Raw genomic sequence first — 25,978 nt, 5'->3', positions numbered from 1 at the left:
TGGCTTATATTAGTATTCCCAGGCTTAGTCAACTGCCAGAGCTAGAGCCAGTTTAGGTAGTAGGAAGTGTCAAGAAGTCCTTCGATGGTGGGGGGGTGGGCCACTCTGTTCTGAAACTGCTATCCCATCTCTGTGAGTTCCTTTACAGCGCACTGGGGATTTGGAGGGGGCAGAGGGGGAAGGCAGAGGGGAGATTTTCCTTTTTGTTACCCATTTTATAAGGTTTTTTTTACAATTACTCAAGCAGACAGTTCTTTATCTTAAATTGTTCATTGCGAAATGGGCAAATAGGGAACCTAACCCTTCATACTCTTTCATCATATGACCACATATTTCTTTCTTTTTTTTAATTTTTATTGTTATTCAATTACAGTTGTATGCCTTTTCTCCCCATCCCTCTACCCCACCCTAGCTGAACCCACCTCCCTCCCCCACCTCCACCCTCCCCTTGATTTTGTCCATGTGTCCTTTATAGTAGTTCCTGTAATCCCCTCTTCTCACTGTCCCCTTCCCACTCCCCTCTAGCTATTGTTAGATTCTTCTTAACTTTAATGTCTCTGGTTATATTTTGTTTGCTTTTTTCTTCTGTTGATTAGGTTCCAGTTAAAGGTGAGATCACATGGTATTTGTCCCTCACCGCCTGGCTTATTTCACTTAACATAATGCTCTCCAGTTCCATCCATGCCATTGCAAAGGGTATAAGCTCCTTCTTTCTCTCTGCTGCGTAGAATTCCATTGTGTAAATATACCATGGTTTTTGGATCTAGTCGTTTGCTGATGGGCACTTAGGTTGCTTCCAGTACTTGGCTATTGTAAATTGTGCTGCTATGAACATTGGGGTGCACAGGTTCTTTTGGATGACCACATATTTCTTATATCTCTGTTTCAGTGTCCCATCCAAAGAACAGCTATTCGACCCGGTCCCGATGTGGCTCAATTACATCTGTGTCCTTGAGTAGTCTGTGTGATGCCTCTGCTGCTTCGTCTTCCACCTGTGCCTCTGCTCACAGCCTCACGAGTGCGGACAAGAAAAACTCAGCACCAGGAGAGACTCCTGTGGGCATAACACACTCCAGCAGCCGGCCCTGTCCGCCTCATCGAGAGGTAACCTGGCCTCTACACTGAGCTGGTTAGGAAGAAGGCTGCCAGATTGTGACAGTTTAAATGCTGACAGCTCTCAGTACTTTATCTTCCTCTCTATTCCCATTCCACATCTATTTTGAATCCCTCCAGCCCCTGTTAGTTCCAGAGGAAGCATTTGGTATGTATGTTCCAAGCCACCAGCCAGTTTAGATTTCCTGTTGCCAAGACTGCTGACTTTCTGATGTTGGCAGTGATCCTAGCTGTCATAGGTAGTATCGCCTGGTAATCAGTCATGCTGGGAGTCCTGCACCCATCTTGAGGAAGATGAGTACCACGGTTGCAGGCTCAGCAGAGTGAAACAGCAGCTCCCCAGAAGCGCAGCACAGAGAGTGTCCGGGAGCGAGAGAGTGAACCTGGTGCAGTGGTCAGTGAGCACCAGAAAGCTGGAGCATAATCCGTAGTTTCTTTTCCTTGATTTGAAAAAGATGCCCAAGCGCAGTTCAAGGCAGTGCTGGCAGTGATTCTTCAGAACTGGCGTTACATTGGAATTGGAAGGCAAGGATAAAATCCCCTGCCATACGCTTTCTGGGCTGTAATGTAAAAATGTACTACATGTCACAGCAGCACGACATGGATCTGTGGCTCATGACATACAGCAAAGAAGATCATAATGATGTTTATTTTACTGTATAACAAGTGTTCATCATCTGTACAAATTGCTTTTTATCTGCAAAGTTCAGACATGTGATAAGATACCTGCCCAACTGAGTGCTTGTAACAACCCAAAGGATGTTCTTTGTTCTTCTTTAGCTCCTGCCCAGCTAAAGAAAAGTGAATTCCTCTTCAGTGGGGAAGAGCCTAGGAGTAAAAGGCAGGGGGAAAACAGTGAAAGATTTGTTATTTCTGATGTAGTGGCTAGGCTGAAGTGGCTGGCAGAATTCTGTGAGTTTTGATAGGCAACTGAGTCCCAAACATGGAACACTATAATTGTGCTATCAGAATACTCCTGTAAACTAAACTGGAATAAGTGGAGTACCACAATACACAGTGTTTTGAGCATCGTATTCTTTTATCCTTAGGTGTTGCCGGCGAACAGACGAGGAGGACAAGGCTACAGGCCACAAGGCCAAAAGTTCCATGACCCCACAAACCAAGGGCAACCTGACAGTGTGGGCCGTTACAGAAATAGCTCATGGTATTCATCTGGTTCCAGGTATCAGAGCGCGCCGTCCCGGGCTCCAGGAAACGCTAGTGGACGCAGCCAGGCTCACTCCATAGGGGCCAGTGGCACTGGAGCCAGTGTGGGACCCAGCCAACCCAAGGCCTCGTTCAGAAGGGGCTCCCCCCAACGCAAACCCAGGACCTCTCATCCTGAAGCTGTGAACTCTTGAGGGAAACTCCAGTTGGCCTCTCTTGTCTATCCCACACAATTCAACTTGGTAACTGGACTTGGGGGAACTGATAGTTAGATTTAATAACAAAAAGAAATTTTCACCTATCACTTTTTATGCCATTCTGAATATTTTTGGTTTCTTCTTTCCTGATTTCCTCTTTACCATTTTCGGAGGGGAAGCTGTTTTTTTCCCTTGACCTTTCCAATGATATGGATTAATTCTGATTGGTCCTTTCTACCAGGAATCATGGGCAACCGTTGCCAGGTTTCCCAAGGTAAAGCAGGGTTCTTCCCAGGGCACCAGGCCTTTCCGTTGCCTGAAGAGGCCTTCCTCGGCAACCCCTACTGGTCAGGCCCTCGGAGAAGACGGATCAGAGCCAGTCCTGCTGCCTCTCCAGTCTGAGCAGAGCCACACGTGCCTGTCAGGTCCCCTGGCAACAGGTTTCACCAGGAGAGGCGTTGAGGGGCTTGTGCCCCACACTGAGTCAGCAGAGAAGGGGAGGTGTAATTGGTGAAAAGGAAGGAACACCCGGAAGTATTCCAAGTGATCTTCGTGTCCTCCCAGAGTATGCCTGAGACTGACACTCAGACCAGGGTTTCAGTGGCTGGCTTGGCACAGGAGCTTGACCTGCTGCTTCTCTTACCTTAGACTGCAAGCCAGTCTTTGGGAAAGTAGCATTTAATTAAAGTTAGAAGAAGGGGAAAAAATTTCTTTGTTTTAATGTTTGAAGATTTTTGTTGTTGTTATTCTCTCTTTCCTGAATTGTATCCTTATCCTGAACCAAATTTATAGCAATGTAATTAGTGTTCATCTAAGGTGTTACCCATCAAAAAATTGCCGCAGTCAGTCTTTATAGTTGAGTAAATAAAAACAACTGCATAAATAGTCCCACGTTTGTTTCCCAGCAGCAAGCGATTTCATTTCAATACCTGTTTTTCTCTGGGCCTCATGGGGTTGAAGTCTCTCAGCCAGCTTGTTTGGGGCTTACATGAGGGTGTCTGATGCCTAAGTTGTCTGTCCACCGCTTAGCTTCAGAACCAAATTAAAATGTGAAAGCGGGGATGAGCGAATGCAGCTGTTCCTGTGGGAAAGATTCATAGGATAGGGAACGGTGCCTTTCCAAAGGAGAGCTTACCAGTTGAGCAAAACCACAGCTGCCAGCAGCTCTCCCAGGCAACCAAAGGTTGTATCAGCACCCCTCTCCGCCCTGCCTGTCCCTTGACGGGAGTAGTGAATGTAACAGTATAATTGAGCTCCCGCATGTAGCAGGTGGCATTGGTGCCAGACCCTTCCACCCTGCCCCACCCCCAGCTTCTCTGATTTAATAACAGCCGAGCTATTTATTTCTCCAGCATGTGTTCTCCCAAGTCTGAAGCCCCGACTGTAAGTGGCAGTGGTGCAGAACTTAGCCGCCTCAGGGCTTCCCCTGGCTCTTTGGATGAAGCTGAGCTGCCAGGGTTCAGGTTGGTTGAACAGATTTAGAGAGGAAGAGAGAGAGTGTGTGTGTGTCTTTCAGTAATGAAAACAGTAGTGGAGGAGTACTGGGAAGCCATTTTCTAAAAGGCTGATCACCTCATTTTGGAGAATTTGTCCAACAACACCATGAGCCTGCTGGGTGTCAGGAGAAAGCCTTGCTTTTCTGATTAATTACTTAACCTTACTTTATAGGAAATCCAGAGATTGAAACAACCTTGAAGGATTATGAGATCTATCCCTATATCCAGGCAAAACTGTATTAACCACCCAGACAGACGGGAAGCCACTGCTTGTCAAAGCTGTCTTCAAGTCAAAATTAAAATCTCTTTATAGAAAAGTATTTGAAGATGTTTTTTCTGTGACTATAAAAAGTTTGAAAATTATGAAGATTTTTCTACATTTTTGTTTTTACTTACAAAAGTACTATTTAAAATATCAAATAATACAGAAATGTAAAAGGATAAAGTTAAAGCTTCCATCTTCTCATTCTATTTCTCAAGGTTAGTAATGACTATTAATAATTTGGTGTATACTCTTACAGGCCTTTTTCAACACACATGTGTGTATATACACATAAATATATAGGTTCTTTGTTCTGTGTTTATAAAAAGGGATCATACTATATGTTCTACAATTCTTTTATTATTTTATTTAGTTGTGTATGTATGTATAAATCCTCACACAAGGATATGTTCACTGATTTTAGAGAGAGAAGAAGGGAGAGAGAGAGAAACACTGATGTGAGAAAGAAACATCCATCAGTTGCCTCCTATACGTACCCTGACCAGGGATCAAACCCACAACCTGCTAAGCCACCTGGCCAGGGCTCTATGATTCTTTTTTTAAATTATGTCTAAGCCATCGTTCATTTTGGGTCTTCTGTTGTAGATATTCTCCTAAATTTGCCAATTTGACTTTCTTCAGTGAAGGTAAGTTAGGCTTGTCTTAAGTTTGAATCGTGCAGCCCATTCCTTGATCCCCAGAACAGCTCTGGGTTTCCCAAGAGAAGGGAGTCTCCAAACCCTGGGCGGCTTCCACTGGCTGGTCAGAGAGGTCCTACCTAATCATCACTTTCCCTTCCCTTCCCATTTCCTCTTAGAGGTTGATGTTTTGTGCTTTTCCCCTTAGAGACAGGACATGAAACTTCGGGCTCCCTAGCTTTGGCAGTTATGTGCCACTTGAGAGAGAACATTTAAATTAGCATGACTTCATTATGAACATCAGATATTTCATAGGCCACTTATGGCATTCTTAAAATTCACTTTTTAAAAAAGCAATAGACTATTTTTTTTAAGGTACAAAAGACTACATTATGGAAAGTAAAAAGCCCTCCCCTGTCTTCTTCTGATAAGTTTCTTATTTATCTTCTAAATTTTCTAAATTCAGTTTTCTAAATTCAAACATACAAATATGTTTTTCTTTCTTTTATATAAATGGGAATCTATGTATACTTTTATAAACTTGCTTTTTTTCACTTGTCCTGTTTATAATAAGTTTTTGTTTCATTTTACAAAAAATCAATGTATAAAAATGGTTTAAAAATTTTAAACAGTTCAAAAGCATGATAAAAAATAAGCCTCCATTCCACTCTGGACTGTTTGTCCCACCTGGTAAGGGGTATATCCACAAGGCAGCACCCTTCCTGGAAGAAACAGGTGTCCGGGTCCTGACTGATGTGGCTCAGTTGGTTGGGTGTAATCCCACAGAGCAAAATGTCACTGGTTCGATCCCCAGCCAAGGCACAAGCCTGGGTTGTGGGTTCAGTCCCCAGCGGTGGTGCTGGCAGGAGGCACCCGATCCATGTTTCTCTTACACGTGTTTTTGTTCCTCTCCTCCCTCCCTTCCCCTTTCTCTAAAAATAAATAAATAAAATCTTTTTAAAGTGTTTTAAGAAAAAGGAAACAGGTGTCCAAAACAGTACACATGTGGAGGTCACCAGCTGATATAAGGAAGCTGCTTTGTCCCTATTTTGACCGGTTCAGAGTATCAGACCAGAATGCTGGTAGCCAGACCACACCTGTCAAATCAGTTAAGCTTGACTTCTGGTTGCTTTAGCCACCTAAGCACGTTCTTTCCTTCAAACACTGAGGCACCTGCTGTGTGCTAGGCAGGCGCTGTGCTGAGTTCTGCAGCTGAGATGAATGGTTCTAAACTAATGCTGCAACCATTATGCAGGTGAAGGAAATAGAACTCTTAGCTCTTCCTTGAACTCTTGGAAGATAGGCCTCCTGGCTAGGCAGTGGAGTGGAGTGGAAAGACCCTGGACTTTTGAGACACACACTTGGTTTTAAATCTGACTTCACAACTTCGTGCCATGTGAGCAGCCAACCTTGGGCGAATAACATCTCTGAACCTCTTCGGGAACTGTAAAGAGGAGATGACAGCCACTACTCCGTTGTTATGCCAGGTGTCGTAGAACAAGACCCTGGTGTCTCAGTTAACCTATGAGTTTAACAACTCTTCTGCTTTTTGTGTCTCCTGCCCTGTTAGAAAGCAGTGAAAGGCAGCCCTGACTGGTATGGCTCAGTGGGTTGGGCGTTGTCCTGCATTGCCAAGGGTTGCCAGTTCGAGTCCTGGTCAGAGCACATGCCTAGGTTGCAGGTTTGGTTCCCTGTTGGGGCATGTGTGTGTGAGGCAACCAATTACTGTTTATCCCTTTCTCCCTTCCTTCCCCTCTCTAAAAAATAAATCTTTTTTTAAAGTGTTGAAAGACTTCCCCTACCACCAGCCATGCAGACCTTATCAACCAAAAAATAATTCAGTCATCCTATTCCTTTCACAGCTTTTCCCCCCAAGTGCATATCCCCTCTTGTCTGTCTGCCATAGCTGTTAGAGAAACGCACCCCCGCCCCCAGCCTCTGAGCGGTCTGGACGGGCAGGCCAGGTGTGGACGGCACTGACCTGGGCCAGCACAGTCACCAGAGCAGCGGAGTGCCGGAGTAAAGCAGGGGCCAGGGTTTCCCAGGGAGAGACGGGGACGTTATTTCCATACAGGTGCGGAGGGGGGTTTATTACCTACGTTGCTACTCCTTACTAAGGAGGAAACAGTGTCTGAAGAAGATTTTTCTGGGTGAGGAAATTCACCCACCATCCCCACAACCAGCACAACTGTTCTTCAGCCCGCCCACCCGCCCCTTCACTGCCGTCAAAACAGCAGGAACAAATACCAAAATACCACCCACTCCGATTCCTCAGGGAAAAGTCAGGTCTCCTTTTTATGACTCTTCAGTGTAACCCAGTTAGGCTTTCTCTGTAACTTGATTTCAGACAAACCCATTTTCTGGTGCTGCTAGAACACAGAGATTGAGATTTCTCACTCACTCCCTTGCTGGCTCCAGGCAGGACTGTGGAGTCTGCCCTCTGGCTGGAAGAGCCTGTGGTCCAGGCCCAGACGGAAGTCCAGGTCGCTGTTTACAGTGGGCGCTCACTACACGTCACTATCTGACCACACATTGAAATGACCACACTGTCGCCTTTTTAATAGGCTGTCTACCAAAAAAAACAGGACAAAGCACCCCAGCAGAGTGGCACAGTGAGATACACTGTCAACTTAGTCAAGTCTGGGTTCCGACACGGTGCCTCTACTACTAGCCATGAGACGGAGAACAGTCTATCTGTTAGTAAAACCATGTACCTTCCAGGATTCCCTTGTTTGAAAGTTTATTGTGGTTTTCTCACACCAGCTAGGATCGTCCACTAAAAAAAAGAACTGGCTTTGTAAAGTATGTGATTATCTAACTGCTATGTTGTACACCTGAACTGATACAAAATATTACTGAATATAAACTAATCGAAAAATGAAATTTAATAATGCTGCAGTAAACATCATTGAACACAAGAAAGAAAAGGAATGGCCTAAAATAAGACAGCCAAAGGGTGGCCAAGTGCTGGAGGCCTCAACGTATTCCAAAGTGTCTTGTTTATTTTGGTGGGGAAGGGGAACCTCCAGTGAGGCTTCATTCTGAGCTCATTCCCGTGGTCCTAGCACCCAAGGCCAAAGCAGGTGCCCAGGGGAACTTCTAACAATGCTACCGCTTTCTTAAGATCAACAATCCTCTGAGAAAGGATCATTTCACACATGAAGGAACTGATGCTCTGTGTGATTACCACCCACCCTGCCCCATCCCTGCTCAACGCCACTGACTGGTCAGTGGTAGACTTAGAATGGAATCCAGACTAGTCTAACTTGGAAGGCCTGAGATTTTCCCACCACATAACAGCCTTGGAAGCAGAGGATGGCCACACTGGCCGGGAGACTGACCTGGGATCTCCAGAAAGGAGGGTGTCGAGAGTAGGAAGAGGGGAGGAGAAGGGAGGGGCCCTTGGGCTCTATTCCTCGACAGCCACCTGTTTGCACCCACGCGGCACACGGTGACTGACTCCACCCGCGCCTGGGGGTTGGGGGCTTTTTCCATCTTTTGTGTCTTGAATATTTTTCCCACTTACTTTGCTCCTCCCTTCTCTCTCTCCTTGTTCCTTTTGTAGATAATAACTCCCACAGGCCTCCCACGGCAGCTTCAAAACGCAGCCTCCCGAGTTTCTTGTTGACAGTGGCTTTCAGCTATCTCTGAACAGGGCTCCCCCTCAACCTGCCCCTGCCTGTGACACCCCAGGGTGGCTGAATGAGTCAAGAGCTGGGGTGAGGGGGAGATTACGGGGAGGAAGTCCGTGCTCTCTGCCTTCCCAGTGTTGTGTTCACTTTTCAAACTCCCGCCCAGGACCCGGTGGAGGTGTGAGTGGAGGTGGGGAGCATCATCTGCACACTCCTCTTAGGCTCCTTCTTCCTGGGAGCAGGGTTCCAGGATTCAGAGGACTGGGGGAGGAGAACGCTTCCCTCCTTTCCACCCAAAGCACCAATTCATTTTAATACAGGTGCCTGGCCTTTGGCCCTCCCTGCAGATGAGGGGTGCGCAGAGCGGTGGACTCTTCTTTCCGACATTGGTGACTATGAATGTATCTCCTAGAGGGCTGGGGAGAGCTGAGATTCCGGTCCCACAGTTTGGGAACAAATTGCTGTTTTAGCCCCGGCGGCTCCTCTGGGCGCGGGCGGCAGCCGCGCTCGCTGGCAAACCGTGGGAGGGAGGAGGAGCGGCGCTGGCAGCGCTAAGCTAGGGGCACCGACGCAGCGCGGGAGATGAGCCGGGGACTGCCGCTCTGGCCCCGCTCCGCCAGCCCCGCCCCTCCCACCCCCTAGCTGGGCCGGGGGGGGGGGGGGGGGTCTCTGCAGCCACTGCACCCTACCCCTGCCAGCTCACCCTCCAGCTCAAAGCCGAGTTCTCGAGGACTGTAGGGGGGCGGGGAGTGGAGGCTGAGTCCTTCTGACTCCCCGCTTGCCAAGACCCACGCGCGAAAGGTTGGGAAGTTCTTCCCAGCGCCTGATGTCTACTAGTCCCCAGTGGCTGCAACCTGACCCTCTAGCGCAGCGTGGGAGCAATAGGTGACAAATAATAGAAATATAGAGACAAGACAAAGGGTATAGCCTCCCCCCACCCCCGCACACATAGACCCCTTCCACTCCCGGGGCACACACAGGGAGCATCTGAACCTTCCTTCCAGGGCTACCCACCCTCCAATTTCCCGACAGCTCCTGGCTGCAGCGGCTTCTGCTAGAGATGGCGCGATCCATTTTCCGGGAGACAAGTTGAGGCTGACAAAGGCTTGCATGCCCAGAAGCTGTGTTCAGACCGGCCCCCCTCTCCCCAAATCTCCTTTTAGGCTTCTCCTGTACAACTGGAGCCCCTTTAGGGGCCCCAACCTCCGCCAACTACCCGGCCTTCACCTCCTGCCGGCTTCCTTTCCAATTACATTTTCCTCGGGGAAGACATCATCTACCGCACCCCCACCCCCTGCTCTGCGCTCTCCTCAGGTCCCTACTGTGGGGACCGACGCTTCTCCCCTGCGGTTGAGTAGCCCCAGCCAGACCCGGCTCGCCTGCCGTTCTCCGAGAGGCGACTCTGCGGCGTGGGGCAGCGACCTCCCCTACCTCCACCGAGGTCCCGAAGGGAGGGTGCTGCCTCGGCGGGTGTCCTGTCCCTTTAAGGAGGCCGCCCAGCCTGGGTGTGCCCGGTCTCCATGGTTACCCCGGTGCAGGCGGCGGGCGCCCGAGGGAGGGAGGGAGGCTGCCGCTTCTCCCCGACAGACGGAGGGAGCTGCGGGGACCCGGCATCCAGCCGAGCCTGTAGGGAGCCGAACTGCAGCCGAAACGGGAGCCACTGTCGCCGCTGTGGTGAACGGAAGGTACTGAGCGCAGCAAGCGCTGAGCCTGGAGCACCGGATTCGTGGGTGGCCAGAGCTCGAGGGGCTGTGCGCCATGCTCCGGGCCCCGACGGCAGGGACGCCCCCTCTCGCGCGGGCGGTCGGCGGGGCCTGCGAGCCCGGGGTGGGTATTGTCGACCGACGGCTGCGCTAGGGGGCGTGGGGCCCGGCGGGGGGCGGCCGAGCTGGGCGCCCTCCCCAGGCCCTGAGTCCCAGCGCCCCGGAGGGATGGGGCGGGCTGCCAAGGCCGCCTAAGATGCCGGCCATGCGGGGACTCCTGGCGCCGCAGAACACCTTTCTGGACACCATCGCCACGCGCTTCGACGGCACGCGTGAGTCTGACCCTCGCCCCTGAACGAGCCGTCTCTTGCCATGGATCCCGCGGGTCCTGCATCCGACACCTCGGCCTGCCGCCCTCCTGCCCTCACCTTTCCTCCTTCCCCCCTACTACCCACTTTTAACTGAGACTACAGTGTCCTTCCAGATGTCATTTCCCCAAAAGGTTTAGAGTCAACACTGCCCCCCCCCCGCCCCCAGGCCAGAAACGGCTAGAAGTCTACAGGTTTGGGGCCTGGGGTGCAGTCTGTTCTTGCTTGGGCACAAACCCCAACCTAGTCAATCTTATCCATCCCATCCGTAAGTCTGACTCTGTCCCACCGACAACCTTGGCACCGCTGGGGTAGGGTGTGAGGCGGGGGTGCAGTGCTCAGGGACAGCCAAGGAGGATTTAAGAACAGATTTAGAAAAGAGGTTTGCAAACGGAGATAGAGAAGGCGAGACTCGGGAGCGCACTGTTTGGCCAAGCTCACCTGACCGCCTAAACACACCAGCCTAAACCCAAGGAGTCCCCTAGTCCCAAAAAGGTAGGTTTGGGGACTCCTACCAAAACTGGGGAAATTTGGAGAAGGCGACCAGAGCTTCTGGTTTGTGGGTTCCCAGAGCTCTGAGCACAGGGAAAGTCGCGAAAGCCCCCTCCTCCCTCACGCATGCCCCCAGTGGGGCTTCCCATCTCTGCCTAGCCCCCTCCACAGTCTCCAGTTCCTGATAGGAAGCCCGTGGGAGCCCATCACTGAGCACCACCCCCCCACCCCAAGCCTTCTCCATCTGCTCTGCTGTGTGCTTGGCTCCTGCAGCCTGCTGATTCAGCACCCCCCACTCCCCAATACATTTCTGGCTCGGTGTTCATCTACCATTCTTACACACTCTTTCTTGATCACACTCACTAAATTCCTGAGCCAGGCCACCCAGCTGGGGCTCAAACAGTGCAGAATGGACAGTGGCCTGGATTGTTCCTCAGTCCAGGTGGGTCCCAGTGGGAGGAGCCATACAGCCAAGTTGGGTACTTAGCTGGTGAGTGAGCCTGGCAGAGGTAGGGGTGGTGCAGTCCTCCTTTGGGCACCCCCAAACCCATCCCTTACCCCAAGCTGCTCAGTACACACTCCAGAAGGCACAGTGCCCACACAGGGCTGCATTCACCAACTTCAGTGTTCACCCATGTGCTTCTCGAATACTCACACATACTGCTAGGAGTGGGCCACTGACACAGGTGACCCACTCATTCTTGTTTATCAACAGCTCCTGCCCTAACCCTGTCCACACCCCTAACACACACACACAGAGGATTCCTAGGTCTTGTAAAGCCCACTTTTGATGGAAAGAAGGGGTGGTGGACACTGGGCTTCTTTATCCCCTGCTTGCCTCTGAGAGATGCTCTCTTGCAGACAGTAACTTTGTGCTGGGCAATGCCCAGGTGGCGGGGCTCTTCCCTGTGGTCTACTGCTCTGATGGCTTCTGTGACCTCACGGGTTTCTCCCGGGCTGAAGTCATGCAGCGGGGCTGTGCCTGCTCCTTCCTCTATGGGCCAGACACCAGTGAGCTCGTCCGCCAGCAAATCCGCAAGGCCCTGGATGAGCACAAGGAGTTCAAGGCAGAGCTGATCCTTTACCGGAAGAGTGGTGAGGGACCACCTGGCCAGCCCGCCTTACCTCTTCAGTTTCCCCAAGCCTGGCAGCCATCCCTTTGCATTCTCATCTTCTCCATCCCCCCATCTCACCGCAGCTTCCCACATAGCTACCTCCTCTTCCTCCACCCCACCCCAGCCTTTGCCTCCATTCAGTTTCTCATTTTGGGGTCCCCACCTCAGCAGGAAAGTGTTCCGGTGTCAGTAGGACAGATCTGTGAACACACCTGTCTGACAGTCATCCCTGCTCTCCCTTGCATTCCATCGCCCTGTTCCATCAAGACCTGTCCTAAGTGGAGCGGGCTGCCACTCCCCTCCCAGGATCCTGCTTGTGTCTCGGCCGCAGTGTGTCCCATCAACGGGTATCAGTGAGCCTCTGTCACCTTGGGTAGGATGGAGAGTGGAGCTGGGCTGAGTCTGTCTTTGTGCCCAGGGCTCCCATTTTGGTGTCTGCTGGATGTGATACCCATCAAGAATGAGAAAGGGGAGGTGGCCCTCTTCCTGGTCTCTCACAAGGACATCAGTGACACCAAGACCCGAGGGGGCCCGGATAAATGGAAGGAGACAGGTAGGTGCTTGTGGGGCCATTGGCTTAAGCACAGTGGCCTGGTGTTGGGGACGTCAGGCCTGGGCTGGTGGGTGCCCACCCATGTGCACTTGTTGACTCCTGCTCTGCCGGCAGATAGGCCTGGGCTACTCTCCTCCCCGCACCTCCAGGTAGGGAAAGCGGGTTTCCAATAGACTGGTGGTTGTACAGCTGGGGTTTTGGAGTCAACTTGACTGAGAAGCTGAAGGCAAACAAATTCCACTAGAGCCTGTGAAATCCCATTTCCTGACCCAGCTAGTGAGGCTGAGCACGGCCCCCCATCCCTGTGCCTTTTCCTCACACAAACCTGACCAGGGAGCCCTGGCCAAAGCCCTCTTTCAAGTCCTTGGAGTCTTGCCCCTCTTGTATCCTCCCAGAGCCAGTAAAAGCCCTTAGCTCACCAAGCTGGCACCCCAGCCTGCTCCAAGGCCTCTTTGCCACTTGGGGGTGTTGGGTCCTCTCCATTCCCCAGTCCCCTACCTCCAGCCCTGGGTCAGCCTTTCCACAATGAAAGTCCTCGGTGGCCCCTGCACCCGGACCCTGGGCTCCTTCTCTGAGCTTCTGCAGCTCTGCCTGATGGCCTTCTGCTTGCTCTACACTCCCTGAACCCCTAGGGACCACCTCTCCCCTGTGTTCCCAAGCCTTTCCCTGTGGACGTCCTCTCCTGCCTTGCCTTGGTCCAAACGTCCCTCTCCTGCAAGCAGACACAGGGAGTAGTATCTGTAAGCTCCCATAGGGTTGTCCACTGCTGGGGGTGCAAGTGATCCTAGGAAAGGAGGAATGCCAGAGCCCCCAACTCTAAACAGACTAAGTAGTCAATGAGCCAGACCTGTCCATGGACCAGCAACTAGTACCCTCCACCCAAGACCATTCCACTGTCATCCTCATGTGCCCCTCTTCTTTTGTAGGTGGTGGCCGGCGCCGATACGGCCGGGGAGGGGCCAAAGGCTTCAATGCCAACCGGCGGCGGAGCCGGGCTGTGCTGTACCACCTGTCCGGGCACCTGCAGAAGCAACCCAAGGGCAAGCACAAGCTCAATAAGGTGGATTGAGCACTAGGGTGTGTGTCTGGGGGTCGGGGCAGTGTAGGGGTGGGCTGAGGAGATGGAGGGCGGAACTGAGCCCACCAGAGAGAAGGTCCAGGGGCCACATGGGCCCCACCAGTTCTTTGGGGCTGTGACTGAGGGAGGGACTGTCATATGCCAGATCCATCAAAGGTGTAGAGGAGAGTCTTGGCCCTGGGTCAGATGGGCTTTGGCTCAGTGCTGGCTCCCCCCATAAGCCGCTGTGTGATCTTAGCGAAACCACGGGGCCCCACCTAATCCTCAGTCTTCTGATCTATAACTTGGGGAGTCGAATGCCTGTGTCAGAGGTTGCTTTGAGGATGCAGGGAGAGAAAGAAGGCAGGCCCCTGACCTGGACCCTGTCCAAGCTCAGCTTGTATCAATTTCCTGTCCTTCCTGTCTGGACTGGCCCTGCTGCACTCAGAGGGTGTTTGGGGAGAAGCCAAACTTGCCTGAGTACAAAGTAGCTGCTATTCGAAAGTCACCATTCATCCTGCTGCACTGCGGGGCACTCAGGGCCACTTGGGATGGCTTCATCCTGCTCGCCACCCTCTACGTGGCCGTCACCGTGCCCTACAGCGTGTGCGTGAGCACAGCCTGGGAGCCCAGCGCCGCCCGCAGCCCCCCCAGTGTCTGCGACCTGGCAGTGGAGGTCCTCTTCATTCTTGGTAGGTGCCCTCGGTGCCTCCCACCCAACGCCATGCTGGGTGCCCCTTGGGCTTCGGCGGGGATAGTCTTCATGGCTCTGTTGCCCCACAAGTGTCCCCCTTGCCCTCTTCCTGTTTGTGACCTGTGGGCTTTGAAATCAGACATAGGTTCCAACTGTGTCTCTGCCACTAATGGGCTGTGTGACCCTGAGCCAGTTGTCAGCTTTCCAAGCCTCAGTTGCTTTCTCCGTCAAATAGGCCTAGCAATGCTCCCCTTGCAGAGTGATGGCAGGTCAGGGGCCTGGGACAGCGTCACCGTGGTGCTGTGCCCAGTAAACAGCGGCTCCTCTTCACCCTGACCCAACTCCCGCTCGGGCATTCCACAGACATCGTGCTGAATTTCCGGACCACATTTGTGTCCAAGTCGGGCCAGGTGGTGTTTGCCCCCAAGTCCATTTGCCTCCACTACGTGACCACCTGGTTCCTGCTGGATGTCATTGCAGCCCTGCCCTTTGACCTGCTGCATGCCTTCAAGGTCAACGTGGTCAGTGTGGCTGGACAGGGTGGGCTTTGGGGCGGGACAGTGGGGGCTGGCCCGGGTGACCTCCCTCCACACCCCCCCCCAGTACTTCGGGGCCCACTTGCTGAAGACTGTGCGGCTGCTGCGGCTGCTGCGCCTGCTCCCGCGGCTGGATCGCTACTCACAGTACAGCGCTGTGGTGCTGACCCTGCTCATGGCCGTGTTCGCCCTGCTCGCTCACTGGGTGGCCTGCGTCTGGTTCTACATCGGCCAGCAGGAGATCGAGAGCAGCGCATCTGAGCTGCCCGAGATCGGTACTGGAGGCTGCGGTGGGGAGGGGGCCGATCAGGCGTGCATGCATAGGTGCCCAGGACTGTGCCTACTTAAGTGTACGTGTGTCAGGGAAGTGTGAGAGCATGTGTCTCTGTCAGGGCATGTTTGTGAGCGGGTGTGAGGTGTCAGAGATGTGTACAAGTCTGCGTGTGTGTGCTGCAGCAACATGTGTGCAAGTAGACTTGTGTTTCTGAGAAGAGTGTGGAAGCTGTGTGTATGTGTGTCAGAGCTGTCACTTCACAGTAGGGCCATTCTCCAGCAGCTGGGCATTGTGGGAAAAGCCTGGTAGGCTGCCTGGAGGAGTCATATTCACCCATAATGATCTCGTCGTGCTGAAACTTTTATTATATTCTTCAAGCCCCTGCCCAGCTGGAGAAGGCTGTGTGCAGGGAGCCAGCTCTCCAAGGTTCCTCTGATGCCTGGCACTTTCCTGCCACCTTCTCTGAAGCTCATCCTCCACTATCTCAGCTCCTAAGCCTTGTTCCCTTCTCTTGTCACCTCCAGGCTACATCTCTCTTGGCTGCTTCTCATCCCTTCTCCTGCCTAAAATGCGGTCTTTTTCTGCATTCCACCAGTGTCTTCGCTGTCCTTCATTTCACCTCCACAGTCATATCTCCTCCCTCTACTTACCTCCTACTCACATCTCACCTCCTGCCAGGAGGGCTTCCATCTCTACCTCTCATCCCAAACGTCACCCAGCAGGTCACAGTGACTTTCTGGGGCCAAGCCCTCATCCCCATGAAGTCCCTGCGGCCCTAGACCCTGCCAGCCCCATTTCCGAAATGTTCTGCCCCTCTGTCCTGGGCCAGGCCTGCTCTGCTCTAGCCCCTCTCAGTTTGGAGCTTTCCTGGGACCGCTCCCATGCTCTCATCTTGCTCTCCCTTGCAACTCCACCAGGGCCACTATGTGGAATCTCAGCTTCCATCCTTTCCCTAACACCAAACCACTCTGTTCCAGCCATTTCTAACTCTCCACACTCGCAGCTCCAAAACCCAACACACCGGTGTCCTTCCACCTCCAGCCCTCTGGTAACTTCCCAGTAGCTGGCCTTTAGCACCTGTTTCCATTCGGTGGGCAAGAGACTTGGTGCTCAGATGGCCTGTCGTGACTGTCCACTCCTTGGTGGGACCCAGATTGGCCTCAGAAACCCGCTCTGATCACCTCCCAGGGATGAGGAGGCTCCGGAGAATTCTCTCTTCTTCGCCAAGCCCACAGAGACCAGTATGCAGTCAGGAGGACTCACCTGGGTGTTTCCCAGGTGCTCTAGTTGCTGAGCACACAGATGCTGCAGGCAGGGCCAGCTCCGTGGTTCCCGCCCTTCCCAGAGGGAGGCTGTGGTGGAGGCTGCTCTGGGCTCAGACCCAGTGAACAGACACAAAACCCTGACCCCAAATTCCTGGGTCAGCCCCCCACCCCAAAACAGGACCCATACACCCTGGGTCTTGAGTCCACGTGGCTCCTTTGTCCCAGCCACTTCACAGGGGCTGCAGAGCTGACATTAGAAACACCTTTGGCTTCCAGAGGGCTCTGGGCCCCACATGGAGAGCGTGGGGGTGTGGGCGGGAGGCTAATTATTTTGCAGATACATGAATCTTGTTCCCTTGAACCCTAGTTCCAGAGTGCTTTTGTTCTCCTTAGGGCTGGTACTAGTTTATATCTGGGGAGTTTCCAAGTCCTTCAGGTCAGGACTTTGGAGAAAGTCCTTCTTTCTCCAAAGATACCACCCCCAACCTGGGTTGGAGTCACACCCAGACCTCCCAATTTCCAGCCCTGGCGGGCTGTCCATGGGAGAGAGTGGGACCCCTGCCGGCCCAGCTCTGTCTGTAGGAGGCACTTTCTGTGGCCTCTGCACCTTGGTTCCCCTAATCCACCGCCCATGGTGTGGACACAGAGTTCCTGCCCCAGGTTCCCATGAGCCCAGCAGAGATGGGCTGGATTTTCAAAAGATTGTGCTAAGTACTGAGGTGCCTGTCTGTCTTGTGGCTCTGGAGTGTCCTCACCTGTGTGTCTGTGTCCATACAAGGGTGTCCCCAACCTGGACACCAGTGTGCAAGCATCTGTGTGGCCTTGTCTGGCTTCCAAGTGTGCACAGGCCTTTTCTGTGTGGGTGGCATGGCCTACATCTGTGAACATGCTCACATGTGTGTGTCCTTGTCCTCCTGACTGTGTGGAGCATGTAGCCCTGATGGTGTGCGTGTGCATGTCCACGTCGCTGTGCTTGAGAATGTGTGCGTGTGTTTGAGTGGTGTGTGTGCTGTGGGGAGGGATGAGGCTGGGTGGGAGGCAGCTTTCTGGAGCAGGCGAGTTCAAAGAAAAGACAAGAGGAGCTGGGTGGACAGGGCAGAGTAGGTGGCCTTACTCATCTGGCCCTGGGGACAATTGTCTGGAATTAGTGCCAGCTGCGGAGAATAGGGTACAGTGCTCCTTGCTCCATCCTCAGCACCAGTAGACACCACCTGGGGAGATGGCAGCCTCAGCTGCGCCCTCGTGTGCTTGTCGTGCTGAGGGCTGAGGGAATGGAGGGGGGAGTACTAGGCCAGCAGAAGAGGGAGGTGGCAGGAAGCCATGGGGGTAGATCTGTACCCGCATGTCCCCTCCCGCTGGGTTGCCTGGCGGTGCTGTCCTGCTGACTCAGGCCCACCTGCCCCTCCCCAGGCTGGCTGCAGGAGCTGGCCCGCCGACTGGAGACCCCCTACTACCTGGTGGGCCAGAGCCCAGCTACAGGGAACAGCTCTGGCCAGAGTGACAACTGTAGCAGCGAGTCCAACAGGACGGGTCTGGAGCTTCTGGGTGGCCCATCACTGCGCAGCGCCTATATCACCTCCCTGTACTTCGCACTCAGCAGCCTCACCAGCGTGGGTTTCGGCAACGTGTCCGCCAACACGGACACGGAGAAGATCTTCTCCATCTGCACCATGCTCATCGGTGGTGAGGCCTGCCACTCTCTGGGGCCGCTCCCAGACCTCTCCATCTCTCCCATGGTCCCAAGGTTCTTCCCAGAGGTTCTTCTGCTTTAGGGGCCCAAGGAACTTGAGGCCAGGGCCAGGAGGGCTCACTTGGCTGCAGGACTCCACGCCACACAGCAGCGCTTGGGCCTTGCCTTAGGAGTGTGTGGGGGCTGGAGGGGTTGGGGGGATAGGACAGATGTGTCCAGCATGGTGTCAGTCAGGCTGGGCCGGTCAGTCCTGGAGATGACCCCCTCTCGCCACCCTCCCCAGCCCTGATGCACGCGGTGGTGTTTGGGAACGTGACGGCCATCATCCAGCGCATGTACGCCCGCCGCTTTCTGTACCACAGCCGCACACGTGACCTGCGCGACTACATCCGCATTCACCGCATCCCCAAGCCCCTCAAGCAGCGCATGCTCGAGTACTTCCAGGCGACCTGGGCCGTGAACAACGGTATCGACACCACAGAGGTGCGCAGGCCTCCAGGGCTGGCCCTTCCAGCCTTTGCTCCCTCAAGGGGTATGCGCTTGGCCTAGAAGTCTCAGGAGTGGGCGGGGAGGCAAGGAACACGGAATTCTGGCCTCCCTGCCTCCGCCCCCTCCTGGGGGGCCTGCAGCCTGGGACAGACGACAGCCAGGAAGGTTGGAGGCTCCTCTCCACCCTTGTTAGGTCTGGAGGAGGAAAGCTGGGCTGCTCATGGAGGGGCTAAAGTGGGTAAGAGGGAGGCAGAGATTCCCCTGTTGATCAGGCCCTGCAGGGCCGGCTGGGAGGCTGCCTCCCTTCCTGCCACCCAACCCCCACCCCTGCTCCCCACCTGCAGCTGCTGCAGAGCCTCCCTGACGAGCTTCGCGCAGACATTGCCATGCACCTGCACAAGGAGGTCCTGCAGCTGCCCCTGTTCGAGGCGGCCAGCCGAGGCTGCCTGCGGTCGCTGTCCCTGGCCCTACGGCCCGCCTTCTGCACGCCGGGCGAGTACCTCATCCACCAAGGTGATGCTCTCCAGGCCCTCTACTTTGTCTGCTCCGGCTCCATGGAGGTGCTCAAGGGTGGCACCGTACTTGCCATCCTAGGTTTGTGAGGGTGGGAGGGAAGGCATGGGCTTGTGGGAGGCAGATGGCCCCATCTGCAGAAAAGCCAGGGAGGGGACCCAGGCAAGACCACCTGGAAAGAAACAGCCAGGAGAGAGCCGGGATTAGCCCTGGAGCCCTGGGCCAAGCTCAGAGCGGACATAGTGACCGTGAGGTGGCAACATATGGAGGTGGAAACGATTTCGAGGATGTTGGAGGCCAGAGTGAGTGGAGGACCAGTCTTTAGTCTATGAGGGGTCGGGGGAGCAGCACTCCTGTCAAGGAGGAACTTCAGATGCTGAGGATATAAGTGCTGGAGAGAGGGTTCAGGCAGGGCTGGAAGAGGGAGGAGTAGACGTTGGTCTTGCGGGGCTCCCCACCACCACTGGGCCGTGAAAAGGGGATATGCTACTGTCCTAGGGAAGATGACAGAGCAAGCCCAGGGCCTCAAGGGGGTGACAGCAGAGCTTAGGCTCAGCAGGTACATACCTTTCTTGGCAAAAGAAAGGAGCGAAGATGGAGGATCCGTTCCCTAGACAAGGAAGAAGAGAGTGCAGTATGGAATTGGCATTGTGACAGTTCTGGCTCTGGGTCTCACAGCGAGCCAGCCCTGTGCAGCCTGCACCTTCATCCCAAGCAAACCTCAAAACCCAGCGGCAAGGGACTACTGTCACTCCCGTTCTACAGAGGAGGAGGTGGAAGTTCCCAGAGATTAATGAATTGGCAGGCTGCGGTTAGAGCCAGTCTGCCCAACTTTAAATCCCGGGCTTCCTACGCTGTGCTGCTCCCAGGCGTGCTGCTCCGTGGAGACTCTGCGCCAAAGGACGGGCTTAGATGCCTAGATGTGAGCACTTTGAGCGCTGAGGAAACACAAGGTGGCACGGCACCTGGGCTGTGGGGGGCAGGAGCACTGTGATCGGCTTGGGCAATCAGGGGCCGTGCCCACGGGGCAGGATGGGGCGAAAAGGAGGCAGCACCGCGGCCACAGCCAATCCCTAGGCAGCCAAGCACTTGTAGACTCACTGTGGCGACAGGTGATGCCTGGAGCCACTGAGGTGTGTCGCCAATCTGGAGGACCAGGGGGACCAGCAGCTACTGTGTGTCCATCCTCTGTGCCCTGAGGAGGAGCATGTTCTGACAGGAAACAGAAGGAAATGCTATCGGGGGATCTTGGAATGAGAGAGGCGAGAGCTGCTGCACCCTTCACCTTGTGTGGTTCATGAGTTTGGCCTCCTGGACGGATGCAGTTTTCGCCAGGGCTCTGAGCAGACAGAGTTAATGGCCACTCATGTGTGTCTGTTGGCCCTTGGGAACCTACGGGGAACTGGAGAGATTTGGAAGGGTGAAAAGGCAAGTTTTGACAATTGTAGACTGGTCACCTCAAAGCAAGATCGTCGAGTGGATTATTAAACAGATAGCTTCAGCTTGGAGCGAGGAAGCAGTGTGGCTGGGAGCTGGCGTGAGTCCAGCGAGAAAGTGTCTTCAAAGACACCAGGCCCTGGGTCCCAGAATAGCCACGTTCAGAATTAAGATGGAACCTCAAGAATGGCCACTGCCTGCACACCTTTGCCTCAAGAATGTCCGCAGCACTGGGGCTTATGTCACCTGTGATCCATCCTGTCCCTGTCCATATGCTCTGAATGAACTGTCTCCCCTGTTGACTTGGCAGCTCTGGGTGCCCCAAGAATGCCTGGTTCCCTGTGACCTGGTTTTCTGCTTTGCCTTCATTCCAACTCCCACCTGCTTCCTTAGTTGAACATCCAGTGCCTCCTGCCTGCTCTTGGCAGCTAAGGCTCACTGTGCACTAGCAGTGTCGATTCGGGGCCCTCCCTCTGTGTATGAACTAACAGCTAAGCGTGTGCACACTCAGTGCGGGGGAGGAAGAAGGCAAGGCGAAGAGAGGTGGGCTGGGCGATGGTGCCGGGAGCATATTTGATGGGGCTTGATGAGCTGGGCTGGAGGCTCTGGCTGAGACGCCAGCCGGGAGGGCGGTCTCTGGTCGCTGAGACCAGTGGCGCAGAACTCTGTCCTTGGTCCTGCCCTGTTTCTCGTTTTTATCTCGCCTCCTGGATGAAGACAAGCAATACACACTATCCTGTTTCCAGATGACACACACGCGGAAAGGGAGCTCATTCATCAGATGATCACACTGAGATCCAAACAGCTCTCAGAAGGAAGCAGAAGGATGGCCTGAAACCAAGAAAATGAAATGTAACAGTGATGCATTCTACTCTTAAATTTGAGCAAATGTCCATGAACATTTAGAGTTCTGCTGGCAGCATGAGGCAGCCAGCCCACAGTGGGGGCGGCAGTGATCCACCTTCTTCCTTAAGGATAGGGAATGCTTTCAAATCTTGTGAACTGCCTGGCCGCGGATCGGGCTGGCTTGCGAGGGCGGCGAGTGCTCTGCCCATCGCTGGCGGCGCCCCATTCCTGTGGGAAGGATCTGCAGGGGACGCTTGTCGGCAGAAGGGAGGAAATGAACTTTGATTGGCGGCCTAGGTGTCGGGCACTCTATCACCACTAACTCACTTAATCCTGACCACGTCCCTGAGCAGACACACCGTGTGTCATTGATTCTAAGACACACGCCCCGCCCCCCCCATTTGACATTTCTGAGATTGGTTTGTAGATTTACAGTTACTGTCAGCCAGGCGGCAGTCTCAGCCGGGTGGTGGGGAAACCCTTCATTGACACCTGCTGGTAAGATCAAGAATTCGCCACAGCCCCAGTTCATTACAGGGTCTGTTGTGGAGACGGGGCACCAGGGCTCAAAGTTCATGGCTGCCTGACATTTGCACTGTGCCAACGGGCACTAACCTGCCGGTGCCACACGCTGTTGCTGTATGAGCTGTACCCGAATCACCTGTGAGGCTGGTAAACCATTGGCTCATGGGCCTCCTGTAGATGCTCTGATTCTGTAGGTAGGGATGGGGCCTGAGGGTCTGATTAGTTTAACTTTCCTGAAGATTCTGATCCTCAGACAGGCTGGGAGTGACTAGAATTGGTGACTGCTCAGTGGTCTCAGAGGTACAATTTGGGTATATGTCAGCTCTGTGGCTTTGATCCCCGATACGCTGGAGCACCTGAGTCACAGTGCTCTGCCAGGGCCCAGGCCCCTCTGCCTGGCCCTCAGGCTCCACAGTTGGGATCCGGCTGGAGAGCCCTTCAGCCCATGAGGAAAGCTCAGCAGCCTCCACGTGACTCCCCTCCGAGGTGGCTGAGGGGCAGGCTCGCTCACCTCTGCTTTCTCTCCCCAGGGAAGGGTGACCTGATCGGCTGTGAACTGCCCCGGCGTGAGCAGGTGGTCAAGGCCAATGCTGACGTGAAAGGGCTGACATACTGCGTCCTGCAGTGTCTGCAGCTGGCTGGGCTGCACGAAAGCCTGGCACTGTACCCCGAGTTTGCCCCGCGCTTTAGCCGGGGCCTCCGAGGGGAGCTCAGCTACAACCTGGGTGCTGGTGGAGGCCCTGCAGAGGTGAGGGTGCTGGATATGTAGGTGGAGGAGGCTGGGGGGAGCCTGGTGAGGTGGGCAGAGGCTGGGGTTGGTGGAGGTGCTGTGTGAGCACATGTCCTGGATGAACAACCCCCCCCCCACACACACGGTAGGGGGTCTGCACTCTCCCTGCCCCTCACACCCACACTTTGTCCTTAGATCCCAGCCCACCAGGCCCCCTCTGAAGAAAGTCCTGTATCTGCCCTGCTTGTTCTCAGTGGAGAGGAATTGCCCTGAGGGACTTTTGGATATTCCTGGCTTTTGTCACCAGTTCCAAACCAGTTTTCAGTACTGTTTTCCTTTGGCTAGTTCACTTGGCTAGGATTTTGAGGGGCACCAAATGCCTCCAGGGCTTGGTGGCCTTGTGGTAGCAGCAGAAAAGCAGCCTTCCCTTCCCCCCAGCTTAGCCTCTCCCTCAGCAGCGAGGGGTATAGTGGGCATCCTGCTTAACACAACGGCTCCTCTCTGCTCAGGAGATGAGGCCGGGGTGGGGGAGGTGAAGGGAGCATAGTAAGGGCTTATCTGTGCCAGTTTCCTGTCTTCCACTGTCCCCAGGCGGACACCAGCTCCCTGAGCGGTGACAATACCCTCATGTCCACTCTGGAGGAGAAGGAGACAGATGGAGAGCAGGGCCCTGCTGCCTCACCAGCCCCTGCTGATGAACCCTCCAGCCCCCTGCTGTCCCCAGGCTGCACCTCCTCATCCTCAGCTGCCAAACTGTTGTCCCCGCGTCGAACTGCACCCCGGTCCCGTCTGGGTGGCAAAGGGCGGCCAGGGAGGGCAGGAGCTTCGCAGTCTGAGGCCGGCCCCTCTGCCCGCCCTCGGAGCTTAGAGGGGCTGCGGCTGCCCCCTGTGCCATGGAATGTGCCCCCAGATTTGAGCCCCAGGTGAGCAGACCCTTGGCCACTACACTTTGGCAGAGATGGTGATGATAAGGCTGGGGTCCCGGCCAGTCACACCCCTGTCCTGGATGCCCACCCTTTCATCCTGACCTCTCCCAGCCTCCTCCAGGAAGCCTTCCTTGACTTCTCTACCATCCTGCTGTCCCCACCCCACCATTTGGAACTGAGCTTAGAACTCTTTTTGTTTCACATCTCTCAAGCTTGGGTCCCCAGTGAACTGCAATCTCCCAGGGGAAGGGGCCTCTCATGTCATCTTTCTCTTGGGGTCGGTCCTAAGCTGCCTCTCCTAGCTGCAGCTTCTGTATGACACCGGGACATCTCATTCCAGGAAATACCCCAGTGGCTACATGTTGATTTATTGTCCTGGTGCCTGTGTCCACAGGGTAGTAGATGGCATCGAGGATGGCTGTGGCTCTGACCAACCCAAATTCTCTTTTCGCACGGGGCAGTCTGTCCCGGAATGTAGCAGCAGCCCCTCCCCTGGACCAGGTACTGGGGCACAGTGCCTGGCGGGGGGAGGCTCTTGGGCCCCTTTGCCCTGTGAACCTCTGAGAAACCGACAGGATATATACGTTGCCTGGAAGCCCTCTTGCCCTCACCCTCCACCTGCATAGCATAGGCAGGGAGTTTGGTGGCTAAACCAGCACTGTGGTGTTGGAGGGTTGCTGGGAACAGGGTTTGCATCTCTGCTGTCAGCTCTCCAGCAGTGCGACCTGGGTTCTCACCCCAGCTTCCAGTCGGTAGAACAGCTGGTGTGCATGTTAAATAAGATCATGTCACTAAGCCCCTCAGAACAGTGTTTGGCTCCCTGGGAGGACAGAGGACTGGGGAAGCAGACCCCCAGCCAGGCCCGGCAGCCCTGGGAACGGCCCAGGTGTAGAGCTCCCAGGAGTGTCCACGTCCCTGGAGGACAGAACAGGAGACAGGCACAGAAGGCAACTTCCTGAGGGAAAAGCATGGGGCAGTGTGCCCGAGGCCCCCTGGCAATTTGGGCAGAATTTTCGGCAACTTGGGCAAGACCGGAAGTGGCCCTTTCTGCCAGGTCAATATAGTCTGTGCTAACTGGGGCCGAGGCCTGGCCCCGTGCTCCTGTCACCAGTCCTGCCCAGTAACCTCATCCCATGGTCCACAGAGAACAGCCTGCTTACTGTGCCCCTCGGACCTGGTGAGGCGAGTAACACAGACGTGCTGGACAAGCTTCGGCAGGCGGTGGGTGAGGGGCACAGTGGGGGCCGGGCGGGGAGCGGGGTCCTGCTGTTGTGTGAGGTCCTGACTCCACTCTGACCTCACCCTCCTCCTTCCCCAAAGGTGATGGAGCTGTCTGAACAGGTGCTGCAGATGCGGGAGGGACTTCAGTCCCTTCGCCAGGCCGTGCAGCTCATCCTGACGCCCCATGGGGAGGGCTCATGTCCCCAGGCATCAGGAGAGGGGCTGTGCCCGGCCGGCACCTCCGGGCTCCTGCAGCCTCTGTGTGTGGACACTGGCGCATCTTCCTACTGTCTGCAGCCCCCAGTTGGTTCTGTCTTGAGTGGGACCTGGCCACACCCTCGTCCAGGGCTCCCTCCCCGCGTGGGACCCTGGCCCTGGGGTCCCCCAGCATCTCAGAGCTCCCCCTGGCCTCGGGCAACAGCTTTCTGGACCTCCACCTCCGATTCAGAGCCACCAGGCTTAGGAGAACCCTGTCCTGAGCCCGGCGCCCCTGGCTCGCCGTCTCCTGAGCAAGGGGCCAGAACTGGGCCCCTGGAGCCTGCGAACCAGGCTGAGGCAGCCAGCACTGGAGAGCCCCCACCGGGGCCGGGGGGCCTGGCCTTGCCCTGGGAACCCCATAGCCTGGAGATGGTGCTTATTGGCTGTCATGGCTCTGGAACAGTCCAATGGACCCAGGAAGAAGGCACGGGAGTCTGACAGCCAGCGCCGGAACTCTGTTGCCAGACACGCTGCCATCTGCTGCTCTGCCTGACCTTGGGGCACAGGAAGGGTGGTAGCCACCCCCAGGGACTCCGGGCTGCCTGCTGGCTCAGGGCAGGGAGCCTGAGAGCCAAGGAAGGCCTCACCCTGGCTCTCAGGGAGGGTGGGCTGGAGCCTCAGGGGCTGGCCCCGGGCTAGTAATCCTGTGGTCCCTCTTTGTGGGTCCCCTCCTCAACCTGCTTCTCTGATCTTGTGTCCCTCTGCAGGGTGGGGGACAGAGGCCTGTGGCTAAGGAGGGGCTCTGCCATCCCCTGCATGTGCCCCTGCCTCACCTGTCCCC

The 25,978-nt window shown here is 54.8% G+C and overlaps 2 protein-coding genes across 9 annotated transcripts in view; both read left to right on the top strand.

The window, feature by feature from the left end:
* SPATS2 (spermatogenesis associated serine rich 2) overlaps window positions 1–3,365 on the top strand; it is a 111,782-nt gene extending 108,417 nt beyond the window's left edge. For all 6 annotated transcript variants that reach the window (XM_053921527.1, XM_024575927.3, XM_045184378.2 and 3 more), the window contains 2 exons: window positions 890–1,104; window positions 2,163–3,365. In XM_053921527.1, the coding sequence (XP_053777502.1) occupies window positions 890–1,104; window positions 2,163–2,474 (527 nt within the window). In that variant the 3' untranslated portion in view covers window positions 2,475–3,365. The remainder of the gene's footprint in view (window positions 1–889; window positions 1,105–2,162) is intronic.
* A 6,364-nt stretch (window positions 3,366–9,729) lies between these two features.
* Window positions 9,730–25,974, top strand: KCNH3 (potassium voltage-gated channel subfamily H member 3). Of its 3 annotated transcripts, none has more exons than XM_053921524.2 (15): window positions 9,730–10,190; window positions 11,930–12,163; window positions 12,602–12,736; window positions 13,663–13,796; window positions 14,242–14,485; window positions 14,851–15,008; window positions 15,091–15,298; window positions 17,973–18,245; window positions 18,536–18,735; window positions 19,086–19,335; window positions 22,593–22,810; window positions 23,384–23,715; window positions 24,113–24,219; window positions 24,863–24,939; window positions 25,039–25,974. In XM_053921524.2, exons 2-15 carry the CDS (start codon window positions 12,034–12,036, stop codon window positions 25,633–25,635), a joined length of 3,063 nt encoding a protein of 1,020 aa, XP_053777499.1. In that variant the 5' UTR covers window positions 9,730–10,190; window positions 11,930–12,033; the 3' UTR covers window positions 25,636–25,974. The 3 variants fall into 3 exon arrangements, with proteins under 3 accessions (XP_053777499.1, XP_053777498.1, XP_053777500.1); XM_053921523.2 differs by having other exon boundaries at window positions 9,730–10,540; XM_053921525.1 differs by lacking the exon at window positions 9,730–10,190 and adding an exon at window positions 10,453–10,540 and having other exon boundaries at window positions 11,934–12,163.
* The last annotated feature ends 4 nt before the right edge of the window (window positions 25,975–25,978 follow it).

Source organism: Desmodus rotundus, chromosome 3, assembly GCF_022682495.2.
Source record: "Desmodus rotundus isolate HL8 chromosome 3, HLdesRot8A.1, whole genome shotgun sequence".
NCBI lineage: Eukaryota > Metazoa > Chordata > Mammalia > Chiroptera > Phyllostomidae > Desmodus > Desmodus rotundus.
The sequence above is the reverse complement of the archived record's forward strand: the minus strand, read 5'-3'. Positions and strand labels throughout refer to the sequence as shown.